Genomic DNA, 15,602 nt, shown 5'->3' on the forward strand with positions numbered 1-15,602 from the left:
TTTTTTTATTTTTGGTGGTACTGGGGTTCCTGGAAGCCCTTCTACCTCTGGGCTACACTCCCAGACCTCCTATTTTATATTTTTGAAACAGGGTCTCTTACGCCAGTGCGGCTGGCTTCGAACCTGCGCGATCCTCCTGTCTCCTCCTCCCAAGCGCGGGGATTACAAGCGTGCGCCACCACGCCCAGCATATAGACATCTTTCAAATGATATTATATCATTGAAATCTGCTATGTACAATATAGCTTAATTAGAAAAGAAATATCATTGTCTAATTCTGAAAAATCTCAGTGGTCTACAAAACTGCTTTGAGTTATATACTGTAAGAATGTTAATAAAAATCTACCTTGAATTTTGGGTAAAACTGGAATAAGCACAAGTATAAAACTCCATTTTGTACTTTGTTTCTTTTAATCATTTAGGGCAAACAACAATACTAAATTTTAAGAAAGGACAAACTGGTGGTTCATTATCCCTAATCAGTACTTAACACAGCATTATCATTCTCTCTTTCTTTCTTTCTTTCTTTCTTTCTTTCTTTCTTTCTTTCTTTCTTTCTTTCTTTCCTTCCTTCTCTCTCTCTCTCTCTCTCTCTCTCTCTCTCTCTCTCTCTCTCTCTCTCTCTCTCTCTTTCTTTATTTTTTTGGTGGTACTTGGGTTCCTGGAAGCCCTTCTACTTCCGGGCTACACTCCCAGACCTATTTTATGCTTTTTTATTTTTGGAAACAGGGTCTGTTAAGCCAGCACAGCTGGCTTCGAACCTGCTCAATCCTGTCTCCGCCTCCCAAGTGTGGGGCTTACAAGCGTGTGCCACACCCGGCATATTTTTCTAAGCTAAGATAAACAAGTTGAGGTTTTAATGTTATATACATGTTGCATGCATAGTGTATAGCGTGTGTAATGTGCACACAACCCTTATCTGGCCCTTCACTATCTAACATCATCTCCTCCCAGACCCTCTGCAGATTGCTCACTTTGTTAAACATGTCAAAATCGATTTGTTCCACTCTACAAGAGAGATTCTGTATTTGATTTTCTTCCTGTATGGAATATTTTTTTTCCATATCTCTATATCACTCTTACCTTACTTCATTCAGCACCAATGTCTTTCTATTGGTAAAGCTCTGAGATGCTATGCTAACAGAGATAAACCAATCGTTCAGTCTTCTAGCTTTCTTTCATGCCTTTAAAAAATGCCATAGATCATATTTCACATGCACTTCCACAAGATATCATTTTATCATTGATTTGGGTGAAGGTACCTAATTTTTCCATTTGGGTCACCACAGTATATTCACTATTTATAATAATTTCTAGAAGAAGATAAGATGTCCAATACATATTTGTTTCACAAACAAATAGCTAACCATTGAAATAAGCAAGGTCAGTGTGATACCCATGAAACATTACAAAATATATTGCAATATATATAATATGTGTGTATGTGTGTGTGTGTGTTATTTACTAATGACTGAATCCAGAGACATTCTACCTCTGAGGTGTATTTTTTTTTTTTTTTTTTTAAGCAGGATCTCACTAAGTAGCCTGTCTCAGTCTCCCAAGTACTGAGATTACAGGCCTGTGCTACCATGACCAGCCTGCATTAACCATACTTTAAATTTTGGTATTGCTAATGATGCATTTAATTAATTTAATTAATTAGAATGCTCCTGGGTTCCATGCCTAGTACTGCAACGAGAGAGAGAGAGAGAGAGAGAGAGAGAGAGAGCACAAATACATCAAAAGAAAATTTGGAGGTAAAGGAATGGTAATTTATACACCCCATAAATACTTTAAAAGAAAAAAGCATATACATAAAAGCATTTACATACTAATAATTTACATGCTAATATCATACTAATTTTGAGAACAAGATTTACCCAAGATAATTGTTAATTTTTTTTTTTTTTGTGGCACTGGGTTTCCTGGAAATCCTTCTACGTCTGGGCTACACTCACAGACCTACTTTTTAAATATTTTTATTTGGAAACAGAGTCTGGCTGGCTTCGAACCTGCAAGATCCTCCTGTCTCCACCTCCTAAGCGCGGGGATTACAAGTGTGTACCACCATGCCGGGCGATAATTGTTAAATATCAAAAAGTCTTAAAAGAATCTAATAATTTTTCTGACTGATGACAGTTTCAAAATTTCTAACACCAAAACTATAAGAAAATATGTCTGCCATGATATTTGGAAGCATTAACATAATATTTTCAAGCAGGTGAGAAACCTGCAAAGATTGTGTGAAAAATACAGACCACTTGAACAAAATAATAAGATTCTGTTAGTTGACACTATATGACGTTAGAGCCAGAATATGTGGATAGAAATTTAATTTAAGTTCATAAAAGAACAGTTTACAAGAAACAAGAGCATTAGGGAATAAAATAGGTTTTACAGATTTTTAAAAATTAGAATGATACAGACCAAAATCTATGTCTACCTTATGTTTAAGTTGAATCAGTAACAACCGTGACTAAAATACCTGTATGTTTGGAGAAAAATTTTTTTGTGGTATTGGGGGTGAAATCCAGGGGCTTTTCTACTTCGGGCCAATACTCCCAGACCTATTTTATACTTTATTTGGAAACAGGGTCTCACTAAATTGCTGAGAGCCTCACTAAGTAGCTGAGGCTGGTTTTGAACCTATGTAATCTCCAGTCTCAGCCTCCCAAGTGCTGAGATTACAAGTGTGCACCACCACACCCGGCTTGTGTTTGGAAATTTAAAAACACTTTTAATACTCTAATTGGACAGAAAGAGGTAATAAAAGTAATATATTTCTAAATAAATTATATTGAAAGTTCTTCATATAAAATACATAGCAATGTAATTTATAGTAGTAAAAGGAAAATTTATACCTGAAATATATATATATATATATATATTGGAAAACATTAAAGATTGAAAAATGAAATGGTAATTTAGAAATTGCCAAAATAAATATTCAAGAAGCTCTCTTTCAAATAAAAACAAAATAAAAATAGAAGAAATTAATAAAATATAGTTGTAAAGACCAAAAGTTTGTTCCATGAGAATTCTCAACCTCTGACAGATGTGATCAAGAGAAGAAGGAAAAGTAATATGAGAATAAAATTAAAGCATTGCTAAAGCTCCTGCAATCATTGAAGTACTAAAATAGGATACTATGGGCACATTCATGAAATTTTAAAAACTTGGCTCCAACGTGCCAACATTGAGAAAAATACAACTTTTCTAAACTAACTAAAAGATGAATATAAATATAAATTTCAAATCGTTTTTATAATCATGAAAGAAATGTAATCAGTAGTTAAAAAATCTTCCAATATAGCAAGGGTCTAATGCATTTAGAGTGAGGTTCTACCAAAAGCTGAAGGAAAAAGCTGCCCAATCAAAGTTATCATTCCAAAGTAGAAAGAGATAGAGATAATCCCAAATCATTTTATGTAGCTTCAAAAATGAGCAGACTAACTTCAGTAGTGAACATATATGCAAAAATCTTAATCAAAATTTTAGCAAGTCAAATACAGAAATATATAAAATTATGATATATCACAAACAAGATAGGTTTATATTGAAAATATAAAATTTAATATTAGGACATTGACAAATATTGAATAACTAATCAATATCAATTAACAGCAAGGTTCATCATATTAATAAATATAGAACTTGTGATAATCCCAATAGCTATAAAATAAAACATTTTATACAATGCAGAATCCATTCATAATGAGAAAAAATTTCTTAGAAAGATAGAAGTATTAGGTAATTTCCATCACACAAGAGAAAACATTTTCTTTCCTTCTTTCTTTTCTTCCTTCCTTCCTTCCTTTCTTTCTTTCTTTCTTTCTTTCTTTCTTTCTTTCTTTCTTTCTTTCTTTCTTTCTTTCTTTCTCTCTTTTTGCAGTACTACGATGGAACCCAGGGGCAGTCTACCTTTGAGCTACACCCCCGGCCCTAACTTTTTATTTGGTATTTTCAAACAGGGTCTCACTGAGTTGCAAAGGGCCTCATAAGTAGCCGAGGCTGTCCACAAACTGTGATCCTCCTGCCTCAGCCTCCCAAACACTGGGGTTATAAGCATGCACCACCACGTCAATTAAAAACCATTTTCAATAGCCTTTAGTAAGCATAATATTAAGCCATGAAACAGAGGATCTAGAAAGCCATAAGAATTCTATTACTAGTTGTTTTCAGCATTATACCAGAGAATTCTGCCTGTCTAATAAGGCAATATAAGATTTTAAGTGATATAATTATTAAGCAAAATAAACAAAATGATCTATTTACAAATTATCTTAGGTATACATAGAAAATTTTAAATGATTTATAGATTAATTATTAAAGTTAGTAGGCTTGTTTTGCAATAATACTGGCCACACTACTAACAAAAAATAACACTTTTATACATCAGAACAAAAATATTTTATTTATTTATTTACTTACTTACTTACTTATTTGTAGTACTAGAAATTGAACCCAGGGGGTCTCTACTTCTGAGTTATACTGCTAGCCCTATTCTGTTTTATTTTTATTTTGGAACAGAATCTTACTAGGTTGTAGAGGACTTCACAAAGTTGCTTCAAACCTGTGATCCTCCATTCTCAGCTTTTCAAGTGCTGAGATAACAGGTATGCAACACCACACCCAGCTATAATATAATTTTTAAAAAGATACAGTTAGGCATCATGGTACATACCTGTTATTTCAGTTGGGAAACTGTCAGGAGGATTGCAGATTCTTGGCTAGCCTCCGTAACTTAGCAAGGACCTCAGCAACTTAGTGAGAATTTGTCTCAAAATAAAAAGCCAAAATGGGGCCAGAGGTTTAGCTCATATGTAGAATAATTCTGGATTAAACCCTCAGTATCACAAAATAAGTATATAAAATAAAATAAAATAAAAAGATGCCATTTAAATATTTTTCAAGGACATTGCATATATATATATGTATATATATATATATATACATATATATATATATACATATATATATATATATATAATATCTTTGGAGAAATTATAAAACTTTTTAAGAGACTAAGAAATCTAAATAAATGTAAATATAAACATGCTCAGAAAAAAATTAATATTCTAAAGTTGTTAACTAGTCTCCAGCTTCTATAAGTTCAATGCAAAAAATCCATGGAATGTTACATGCAAAATAAGTTGAATCTAAACTAGGGATTTAAGAGTAAAGACAAAATTAAGATCGAGTGAGTAAGAAGAAAGCAGAAAAGTGCATTTTTTTCAGAGAGACAAGCCTTCATAAAATTGAGGTATTAAGTAGTATGTGATACCAGCTCAGACATAGACTTGTAGGTCAATGGAGTAAAACAGGTATCCCAGAAACAGACCCGATCTCATAGGGAAACTGGCTAAAGTGACGATATACTGTAAAAGATGAGTAGGGAAAATGAAAGCATTTTAATAAAACGGTGCTGAGATAAATGGTAATTCATATTAGGAAGAAGAAAAAAGGTATAGGATGAAAAGAAGAAATTGTGTCCCTATCTAGTTGCATAAACAAAAATTTAATTCCTATAAAATTTGACTTAACTATAAAAGTTATAATGTCAAAAAAATCAAAAGAATATTTTTATGACCTAAACATTGAAAAGTGAAATTTTAACTAAGACACAAAACAGAGTAACAATGAAAAATCAAAGTATCCTCTTGGATTATATGATTTTTTTGTTTGTTTGTTTGCGGTACTGGGGATAAAATCCAGGGGCATTCTACCTTCTAGTTACACACCCAGTCCTATTTTTTATTCTTTATTTTGAAACAGGGTCTTGCTGAGTTGCAAAGGGCTTCACTAAGTAGCTGAGGCTGGCCGCGAACTGTGATCCTCCTGTCTCAGCCTCCCAAATGCTGGGATTACAAGTGTGTACCATCAGCCTGGCTGGAATAAATGATATTTTAAAAGCATATATTCCAAGAATATATGACATTTCACTAGAAATCATGGAGGCCAGAAAAAAAGACCAGTGCACAAGAGTTGTATATCCAGCCAAAAATGAATTTAAAAAATGAATTTGAGCCGGGTGTGGTGGCGCACGCTTGCAATCCCCAAGCTCGGAAGGTGGAGACAGGAGGATCACGCAGTTTCAAAGCCAGCCTTGCTGGCTTAAGAGATCCTGTTTCCAAATAAATATATAAAATAGGTCTGGAAGTGTAGCCCAGGGGTAGAAGGGTTCCATCCCCTGTACCACCAAAAAAAAAAAAAAAAAAGAATTTGAATATACATGTATATGTATGTGTGTGTTCATGTGTGTGCGCATGTGTGCATGTGTGTGTGTGTGTATTACATACCCCCAACCTGAGTAGACATTTATTATTCTTAAATGTGACAGAGAAACAGTATTCAGAATATTTAAGAGTTTTCTAAGTTGGGCATAGTGGTGCATACCTGTAATCCCAATACTTGGGGGACAGACACAAGGATCACACGTTCAAGGATAACCTCAGAAATGTTGTGAGACTTTCAGGAATCTAGTCTTAAAACAACTTGTCTCAAAACCTATCACAGAAACCCTCAAGAACCCTGTCTCAGAGGAACTGTCTCAAAAACAAAAACTAAAAAGGGCTGGAGGTGCGACTCGGAGGTATGATGTCCCTGTGTTCAATCACCAATGACAAAGAAAAACAATTATTGTATAACCACTAATTAAAAGATAAAAATGCGTAAAAGACATAAAAAGCATTTTAAATTAGAAATTAGAAACATGAATGAAAAAGTAATGCTCATTTTCATCAATAGCCTGGGAAATATAAATTAAAATGATTTTCAGTTGGCTTTTATATCCACAAGATTTACAAATATTTAAAAACCCAAAAGGCAAAATATAGACCCAAATGAAGAGCATTGGGAGTCCTTCTGTGCTGCTAGTGGAAGTTACAATTAGCACATTAATTTGGAATTTGCTACATATTGTCATTTTGTTTTTGTTTCTCTGTCTCATCACCACTGCATTATTAAAAATAGTATTTTTTTTTTACTGAACCATTTTAGTTTCCTTGTCATTTTTAAAGTTATTTTCTTAGTGATTGCTACAATTTATAGTTAAACAATCAACTTCAGATATCCTAGGGTTTTTTTGTTTGTTTTTTGGTGGTACTGGGATTCCTGGAAGCCTTTCTACCTCCGGGCTACACTCCCAGACCTATTTTATACTTTTTTTATTTTTGGAAACAGGGTCTCTTAAGCCAGAGTGGCTGGCTTCGAACCTCCGCGATCCTCCTGTCTCCGCCTTCCAAGCGCGGGGATTACAAGCGTGCGCCACCGCGCCCAGCTAGATATCCTAGTTTTAAATGTACCCTCTTTTGTTCTGCTATTCTCATACAAATTACATCTTTACACAATGGGTACCCCTAAACACAGATTTATGATGATTGCTTTATGCATCATCATTTAAATCAAAGAAAGAAAAATAATTACAACCAAATATGCACTTATATTACAATGTATATTGATCTGTGAATTTCCTTTGATCGGCGCTCTTTATCTTTTCTTGTAAATTCAAGTTATTTTCTAGTATCCTTTAATTGTAATCCAAAGGATTTTCTAAAGGTAATGCAAAAGCATTTAAGTATGGTTAGTTAGCAATTAATTCTGTCAGTATCTGCATTTCTAGGAATATCTTAAATTCACTTTCGTATTTTACCAGGGATCTGTACACTCTAGGCAAGTACTCTACCACTGGGCTACATCCCCATCTCAAATTCATCTTTATTTTTGAAAGAGTTTTATTGGATATAGAATTCCTTGGTGCTGGTCTTTTTTGCTTTTAGCATGTTGTATATCTCAACCCATAGCTTTCTGACCTCCATGGTTTCTGATAAAATGTCTGCTGTTAATCTTATTAAGGGCCCATGTAGGCAACGAGTTGCTTCTCTCCTGCTGTTTTCGAGATTCTCTGCTCATCTTTGTCTGTTAATAGTTAAGAGATGAGGGATTTCTCCAGTATTTCCTGAGTATGCCCAAGGCTGTACTAGGCATGTGAACTTCCAGATTCTTAGAAATCAGAGAGGACTTTTCATACGTCTTATGCCCATACCATTCTTAAGTTTTTCCCTTAAAGCTTTCAGTTGTGCATTATTCCTCCACACACACCTCATTATCTTCCACCTCTGACAAAGTTTATCAGTTACCTTTAATTTTTTTCAACAAGTGCTTCTGGGGAAAAGGCTTTTACACTGGGTGAACCCAACATGAGGACAAATAGTCTTGCAGATGGGTCTTGCAGGGAAGTACTGGACAGACCAAATAATGACAATTCTCTGGGAACAAGGCTTTAAAGAAGCTCCAATCCCATTATGTCCCCTCTGGTGCCTGCCAAGTGACTGGTTTTTACTGAGAACACAGGCTGTTATTTGTTAAGGCTTCTGTGGTACTGGAAAGAAGACAAGGGAACAGAGTGACTTAAAGCACCACAAAGCTCACTGTTCTTATAAAGATCCAGTTAGTCTGTTTTGTGAAACCTGCTTACTGAGTTGTTGCAAACCTTTTATTAATTAACAAAGTTTTTTTTTTTAAAAAAACTGCATCCTGACAAATATTGTCAATTTTGTCATTGTCTTCATAGAGGAAAAATATTTCGAAGGTTTAAACTGACATTTTTCTGATGTCACTGGGGCAAAATTAGTTTAAAATTCCATTTGGCATTACCTACTAAAATTTATTGTGTGGCTAGCCTGGAAGCAGGTTGATTCACTATCCATCATGCCACAGTGAAAGAGCAGGCATGCTCTTCAAAAGTGCTCATAAAGCATTGTTCAAAGAGCAAATTGCTGGAGACAACAGGAATGTCTAGCAGAAGAACAAATAAACAAATTCTGATATCCAGGGGAATATAATAATAACGAAAATAAATGAATCATAGGTATATATCCATATGGGTAAATCTTCATAATTTTAAGGAGAAAAAGAAAGCTGAAAAATAATATATTCAATGGGATTTTAATTTTATAAAGGTTAGAAAAACCTTAAAGAAAAACTTTTAAAGAAAAAGGAAGGAATGATATTTTAAAAATATGGTTGATGAATGGCTATCCCTGGTTCAGAAAGGTACAAATAGATACCAAAAGAATATTAATAATGTGAGCAAATTTCTATTCTTGGATTGGATGAAGAGCTCATGGGTATTTATTTTATTATAATGTTTTGTGATTTAAGAAGTAATATCTTTTGTGTGTGTGTGTGTGTGTGTGTATACATATATATGTATTAAAAAAGAATATAGAGCATTTAAAACAGATTAGTTTTAAGTTAGTTTTCCTTACACATGTTTATGATGCTTAACCAAGAAACTTTTAATACAGTGGTTGAAAGAAAATAGAAGATTGTTAGATTTATAGACCATGTTATTTATTACCCTATATGCAGAATCTTAAAAGGTTACTTGATATCTTTTAGCCAGTTCCTATGGATGGTGTTTACTTTAAGGGGACATTGTGAGAATTATGGAAGACTAAATATAAACTGCCCAACCTAGAGTAGGTACTATTAAGTGAAAAGCAGATAATATTAGCAACATGACATTGCAATATCCACTTGAATATTAAAGGAATCTATTTGTTACTCAGATAACTAAGTGACTTTTTTGTGCATTTGGTGAGGGTGAGGTTGGAAGGGATTGTTTTGTTTGACCAAAATATATAGAAAAAATAAAGCAGCTTAACTTATTTATGAGGCCTATAATATTTTCAAAATACCATCACAGTGAATTTTTATAGCAAATCAGAATAAGTATTAAACTGCTTTCTATTTTTTAGTTGAAAAGTGCTCATCTTTTAGATATACTTCTGTATATTCTTCCTAAATTGTTCTATAAAACAAAACATTACTTTGTGGTAGTGTCTTCCAATATGCCAAAAGTTTTAGCACTTTCAGAATAGGTAAATGGAATAACGACGTGTCCTTTAATGCCAGAATCTGAAAAATAGACAGTTCTTTTCATCTATAGATTTAAGGAATTACCATGTGTGTGTGTTAGTATCTTGTGAAAAACCTATCAAGCTTGAAAGTTCCCATAATTTTCACTGAACTCCACTTAGCATTTCCATTCTGTGTCAAAAATGAACTGCTGTAGTTTGTTGCTACTTAAGTGTCAACATCAACACTCTGCCTGCTTCATTCTTCTAATTCTTTTGGCTTATCATACCACTCGGTAAAGAAAAGAACAGAACTCGTCAGACATGAGGAGAGTGGTCATGGTCAAGTTTAGCTACAAGCAAAAGTTTTAGGCAGTCACATTGTGTCTTTCACAGTTTTCCTTTTGGGGTGACATTTTAAATCTCCACTGTCTCCATCCTCTGTGAGCTCAGTGATCTCTCTATATAGATGATTTATAGATAAATCATCTCTCAGTTTAGCACTCTAGCCAGACCCACCCTACTTGAATTAAGGCTCTTACTTATTTTTTATTAAAAATGGTACAATCACAAAAGGAACAGTGCTATAATGTCAATATGTTTTCATCAATGTATTGATTTACTGGGAAAAGGGAGGAGAACATAGGAGAACAGAATGTAGATGTCGAAAATATAAAACAAAATGCTTCTATTTTCTTTTCATGCTTCTTAACAGTGGATTACTTACCAGCATCGTCAAATCAGGTTCCCTATTTCCTTCTTAGATCAGAAAAAACAGTGAACTCACAAGCCATGTGCAATAGTGCACCTGGCAGGAGGTATATTAGCCTTTCAGCATTGGTATCTGGGACACGCAGACCTTGAGTAATTTTTCTTGATTGACTTGGCATCCCCGAACATGGCTCTCTACCTTAGTTATGTGTGTGCTCCATTGTGTCTCCTAATCATCTGTGATTTCTCCCTTTCCCACAGGGCTTCTGTTATGATCTTCTCTGTCTCAGGTTTTTACTTTGATCTTGACGATCAGAAAAAATAAGCCAATTTGAAAATCTGGAATGTTCACCAAAGATGGACTTAATTTTGGAATATCTACTATTTGGTATGCTCGCGGTGTGCATAACTGAAACTCTGATCCACTTTTCATTTGCAAATAGCTAGTGTCAGTGCCATGAATGGTTTTCAGCATTATCACTTGTACCTGATATTGTAGAACAGAAAAGTAAATTCCAGAGAAGTCACATGATCTGTCACAAATTCTACAGTATTTAAGTGGCAGAGCTTGGACCACAATTCCTGATTCCTTGGCTCTTAAATTGACTCTTTTTCTCTACTTTTTTCTTTTTGTTTTTTGAAACCATGCTTACTGATTCCTTAACTAAAAAACCATTTATCTGAAATTTTGTTCTCTATCTAAATAGCCATTGTTGGTACAGCTGGTGGTCAGCATGTCCATGCTAAATTTTTTGACATTTTGTTTGTAACTGGCCATTTTAAATGGTTACTTGATAAAAATGAAGTTAATTTCTTTGTTCAGTTCTCTTCATACATAAATTTTTCAATTCTGTACACAATGAAGCCAATTGTAACGATGATTTTGACGTATGTAAATATTCTGTGGGTAATATATTTGAGAAGGTTTCTGAATTATGGTTTAAACTTTTATAAACTTAAAACAATTAAAATTGTGAATACTATCATAATTCCCTTTGTATCAGGTGGAATGGTGCCAGCATTGATCTTAGATATTTTCATGTTATATACTGGGTGTCTTCTGCCATTTGAATTCTTCTGAAAATAAGGTCCTCAAATATTCTTCTTTTAAAATGCCAGTTTATAGTATATGACATTATACAAACATAAAGAATTATTTGTAAAGTGCTACCGGGACACAGCTAAAACTTATCCATAAAGCTGATTCCCCTCTACTTTTTATTTTCTCATCACTAAAGGCAAGACCAGAGTACTATGTACCACATTAATGACCCCCCTAGAGCCCCTGAGATAACCATTGTTATCTTGACATTTATCATGTCAAACTTAAATAGACACATATATTTTTTAAATGCAGATCATCTCATCAAAAATTTATTTCTGAAGAACTGGACTGGTGAGACAGATGAATCATGAAATGTGCATTTCAACCCTATATTTTAAATCAGCAGCAGAAGGGATAATTGAATAAAAATTCAGGTGTAATCAAGTATAATTAAATAAAAATTCATAAGACATAAAGGAAAATAATCCCAATTAGGTTTTATCTGAGATTAACAAAAAATCACAGTGCATATGTGGTTGGTCATAATATATCTCCCTTAAGTCCCGGAATTGCTAAAAATACCAGATCAATCACCATCCAGATTGCATTATGAAGTGTGTGAACTAGTGCATTAAAAAGCCGTGTTAGCACCAACAAAGTTTATTGGGGTAACTGCATTCAGGACACACATGGCATACCTTTAAATAGCACTGTTAAAATACCAAATAAAATGTCAACGTCTGTCAGGTCTCTGGCTTTTATAAATTGTTTAGACTGAGAAACGTTGGGGTTTGGACATTGTTCTTTTCATATGAAGTAGAAAAGAAGAGACCATAAAAAAGAAAAGAACAATAAAGCATAGCTCATTTTTGAAGTTCTTTCATGGAAAAACATACTCTGGATCATTACCCTTCTAATCAACAATTTCCTTCTTCCTCCCAATCCTTTCCGTCTGGTATTTACCTTTCTCCCCCTCCTCTCTCTGGGTGGTATTCTGAGCGTATACATAGGACTCAGCAATCATATTTTTAAATCACTTCAAAAGAGAATCCCAGGATGGCATGACAGATATGTATACACTAAGGGTATTTTTAACCTGGACCATAACTTCACTCACCATTTTTATGCTCTTATAAACATATCGGTGTGCCCTGACCACAGAACATTCTCCAGAAGAGGAAGGCCCCATGAGCAGGATCAGCTACGACCTACCTACAGCGCAGTTATTATCACACCTTTGTGGCCATCCCCCTGCCCTTTCCCTTCCACCTCCTTCCTTTTATTACCACACCACACTCCCCACAATCCCCAAACAACAACATCTCTGTTTCAGCTTCTTTTCTGGATTTCCCACACTTAATGCAACCCAGACCTCACCTTCAGCTCTCCCGAGGCCACTTTGGAAGCCAGCTCGATGACACAGCCAACAGCCATGCGTGCGGCTCCGGACGAGTGCAGTTCATTCCAAACGGTGTCACTGTCCACCTGAGCAAACAGTCAGCAGAGTCCGAAGACAGGGGGAAGATGAAAACGAAAGAGAAGGAAGGGATGAAGGGAGGAGGGGGAGGGGAGGGGGAGAGACAGAAAGCAAATCTGTGAGGAGGGCTGGCGGGCAACTGCCTATGTACAATAACATTAGTCTTCCGTCTTGGCCAGCTGAGAAGGCCTTCTGGACATGGCTTTGCTTATACTTTTTCTCTACACAGACTTCTCCAATGGAAACACATTCCTGCCATGCCTCACTGCCAGTCCCTGTTTAGATTTCTCATTACAAACAGCATTACATAGGCTGGATCTGGCTTAGTTACAGGCCTGCTAGAAACCAGGCCCCAGTAGTAGATAGGGTAAAATCTAAGAGCACTTAGATATACATAAAAATCGGATTTGCAAGTGCTAGAGGGGGAAAATGGAAATACCTTTCTGACTACAGGTTTACGGGGAGCCAAAGACAATTTCGAGGCAGGTACCAGTAGCAGGCACTGAGTAGGTAGTAGCCACCACAGCTAAATGGAGGAAGTGTGTGGTCCTCACCCACAAAACCTTAACAGGAGTAAACTACCTGGAGCAATTGGAGTTTCCAAGGAGACACTTAAGACTTCTAACATTGACTGCAGTTTATCGGCTGGTTTTAGGACACACTGGTTTTGTTAAAGTTGGTCAGGCCACAGCTGGGCATGGTGGTCCATGCCTGTAATCCTAGTATTTTGGAGGCTGAGACAGGAGGACTACAGAGTAGAGGGCAGCCTCAACAACACAGAGAAATTCACAGCAAACTAGGGAGACCCTGTTTCAAACAAAATAAAAATGTCTGGGGAGTTTTAGCTCAAAGATAAAATGCTTCTGGGTTTCATCCCCTGTACAACCACTCAAAAAACTAGATAGGCCAGTAAAATACATAGCTGCTTTTATATCAGAGATCTTTCTTATCAAACAAAGCATATCACACTAATTTGGATTCCCTTTTTAAAAGGCAATTTGCTCTTTTTATGCCGGCAATAAAAGAATGTATATATATATATATATATATATATATATATATATATATACACACACACACACATATATATATACATATATAAATGTATATATGTATATATATGTATATATATGTAAAAAGTGCAATAGTAGTGGTTTATAATTATTACATATGTTGCATGTTTTGTGTATAAGGTATTTCATAAAATAAAAAATCCAACACTATCACATAATGGACATCCCCAATTTTAAGACACATAAAGCAATAGAAAGAGAAATAAAATGTTGATGACTATAAATATCATATTTTCCCAAATGGGATAAAGAGTGGAAATCTCACATAAAGCAGAGATTTTTATTATAAAATGGAAATTGAATTCAAGAAGCCTAATCACATGGAACAAATACAATAAAAATACACATATTTGCAAACTACTAAGCAATTACCTAAGCATTTGCACATGCTTTTTATTGCTCATGCAGTCCTTATCAAGTTAACAGTGTCAAGAAAAATTAAGAAATGGGCACCATAAGTAAATATGCAATTATATACAAACAGTAATAAATACATAAATATAAATAGACAATTAAGATTCTCTAAACCAAAGGATAGTAAGGGAAAGAGAAGTTTCTGGACTCAATCTCTTAGGGGTAAACATTATGGCTTCATCCTTAAACGCAAGAAATAGTGAGCAATTCAGGAGTTCATCTCTCTTGACGTTTTAAAGTGTCATCTGCATGTGATTTGGTTTGTATTAAAGGAGTAAGTGGCCGGGCGTGGTGGCGCACGCTTGTAATCCCCGCGCTTGGGAGGCAGAGACAGGAGGATCGCGCAGGTTCGAAGCCAGCCATGCGTGCTGGCTTAGGAGACCCTGTTTCCAAAATAAAAATGTAAAAATAGGTCTGGGAGTGTAGCCCGGAGGTAGAAGGGCTTCCAGGAACCCCAGTACCACCAAAAAATAAATAAATAAATAAATAAATAAATAAATAAATAAATAAATAATTAAAAAAAATTAAAGGAGTAAGTGATGGGCAAAAGTTAGCTACTTCTATTTGGGTGACAGTTGCACCCATTTTATAATGCATGGCACACCCTGGACGGCCAGCAAATGTCTGCTGTGCACAGTGTGCCTCAGTGAAGCTACCCTGCTCACGTAAAACCCTCAGGCTGACCTCCGCCCCTGCCAGCACTTGCCTTTCACTGCATTCTGGAAGATGCCCTTGCTTTCCAAGAACATTCATTCTGTGCCATAGTCGACATTAACCGCTCTAGAAAGGATCATGCAAGCGGACATCGGAACGTAATGATTTGTTTTCAAAATAAAAAGTTTTGCTTTTTACTGACCCAGTATAAATAGTTACTTATATCCTTGAAGAAGATGATCATGTAAGTTGAAATTTGCATTGTGTTGTAAACAATTTTTTTTGGTGCTGGAGTTTGAGCCCAGAGGAATTATATCCCCAGGCTACACCCCCAGCTCAATCTTTTATTCCCTGTTTTGAAACAGGGT

The 15,602-nt window shown here is 35.2% G+C and overlaps 1 protein-coding gene across 5 annotated transcripts in view; it reads right to left on the reverse strand.

The window, feature by feature from the left end:
- The window catches only part of HDAC9 (histone deacetylase 9), a gene marked incomplete at its 3' end in the record, with an annotated part of 511,771 nt that overhangs the window by 189,948 nt on the left and 306,221 nt on the right, over window positions 1-15,602 (reverse strand). For all 5 annotated transcript variants that reach the window (XM_080701494.1, XM_080701502.1, XM_080701500.1 and 2 more), the window contains one exon: window positions 12,994-13,101. In XM_080701494.1, the coding sequence (XP_080557620.1) occupies window positions 12,994-13,101 (108 nt within the window). The remainder of the gene's footprint in view (window positions 1-12,993; window positions 13,102-15,602) is intronic.

This window comes from Muscardinus avellanarius, assembly GCF_963383645.1.
Source record: "Muscardinus avellanarius genome assembly, chromosome: 9".
Classification (NCBI taxonomy): Eukaryota; Metazoa; Chordata; class Mammalia; order Rodentia; family Gliridae; genus Muscardinus; species Muscardinus avellanarius.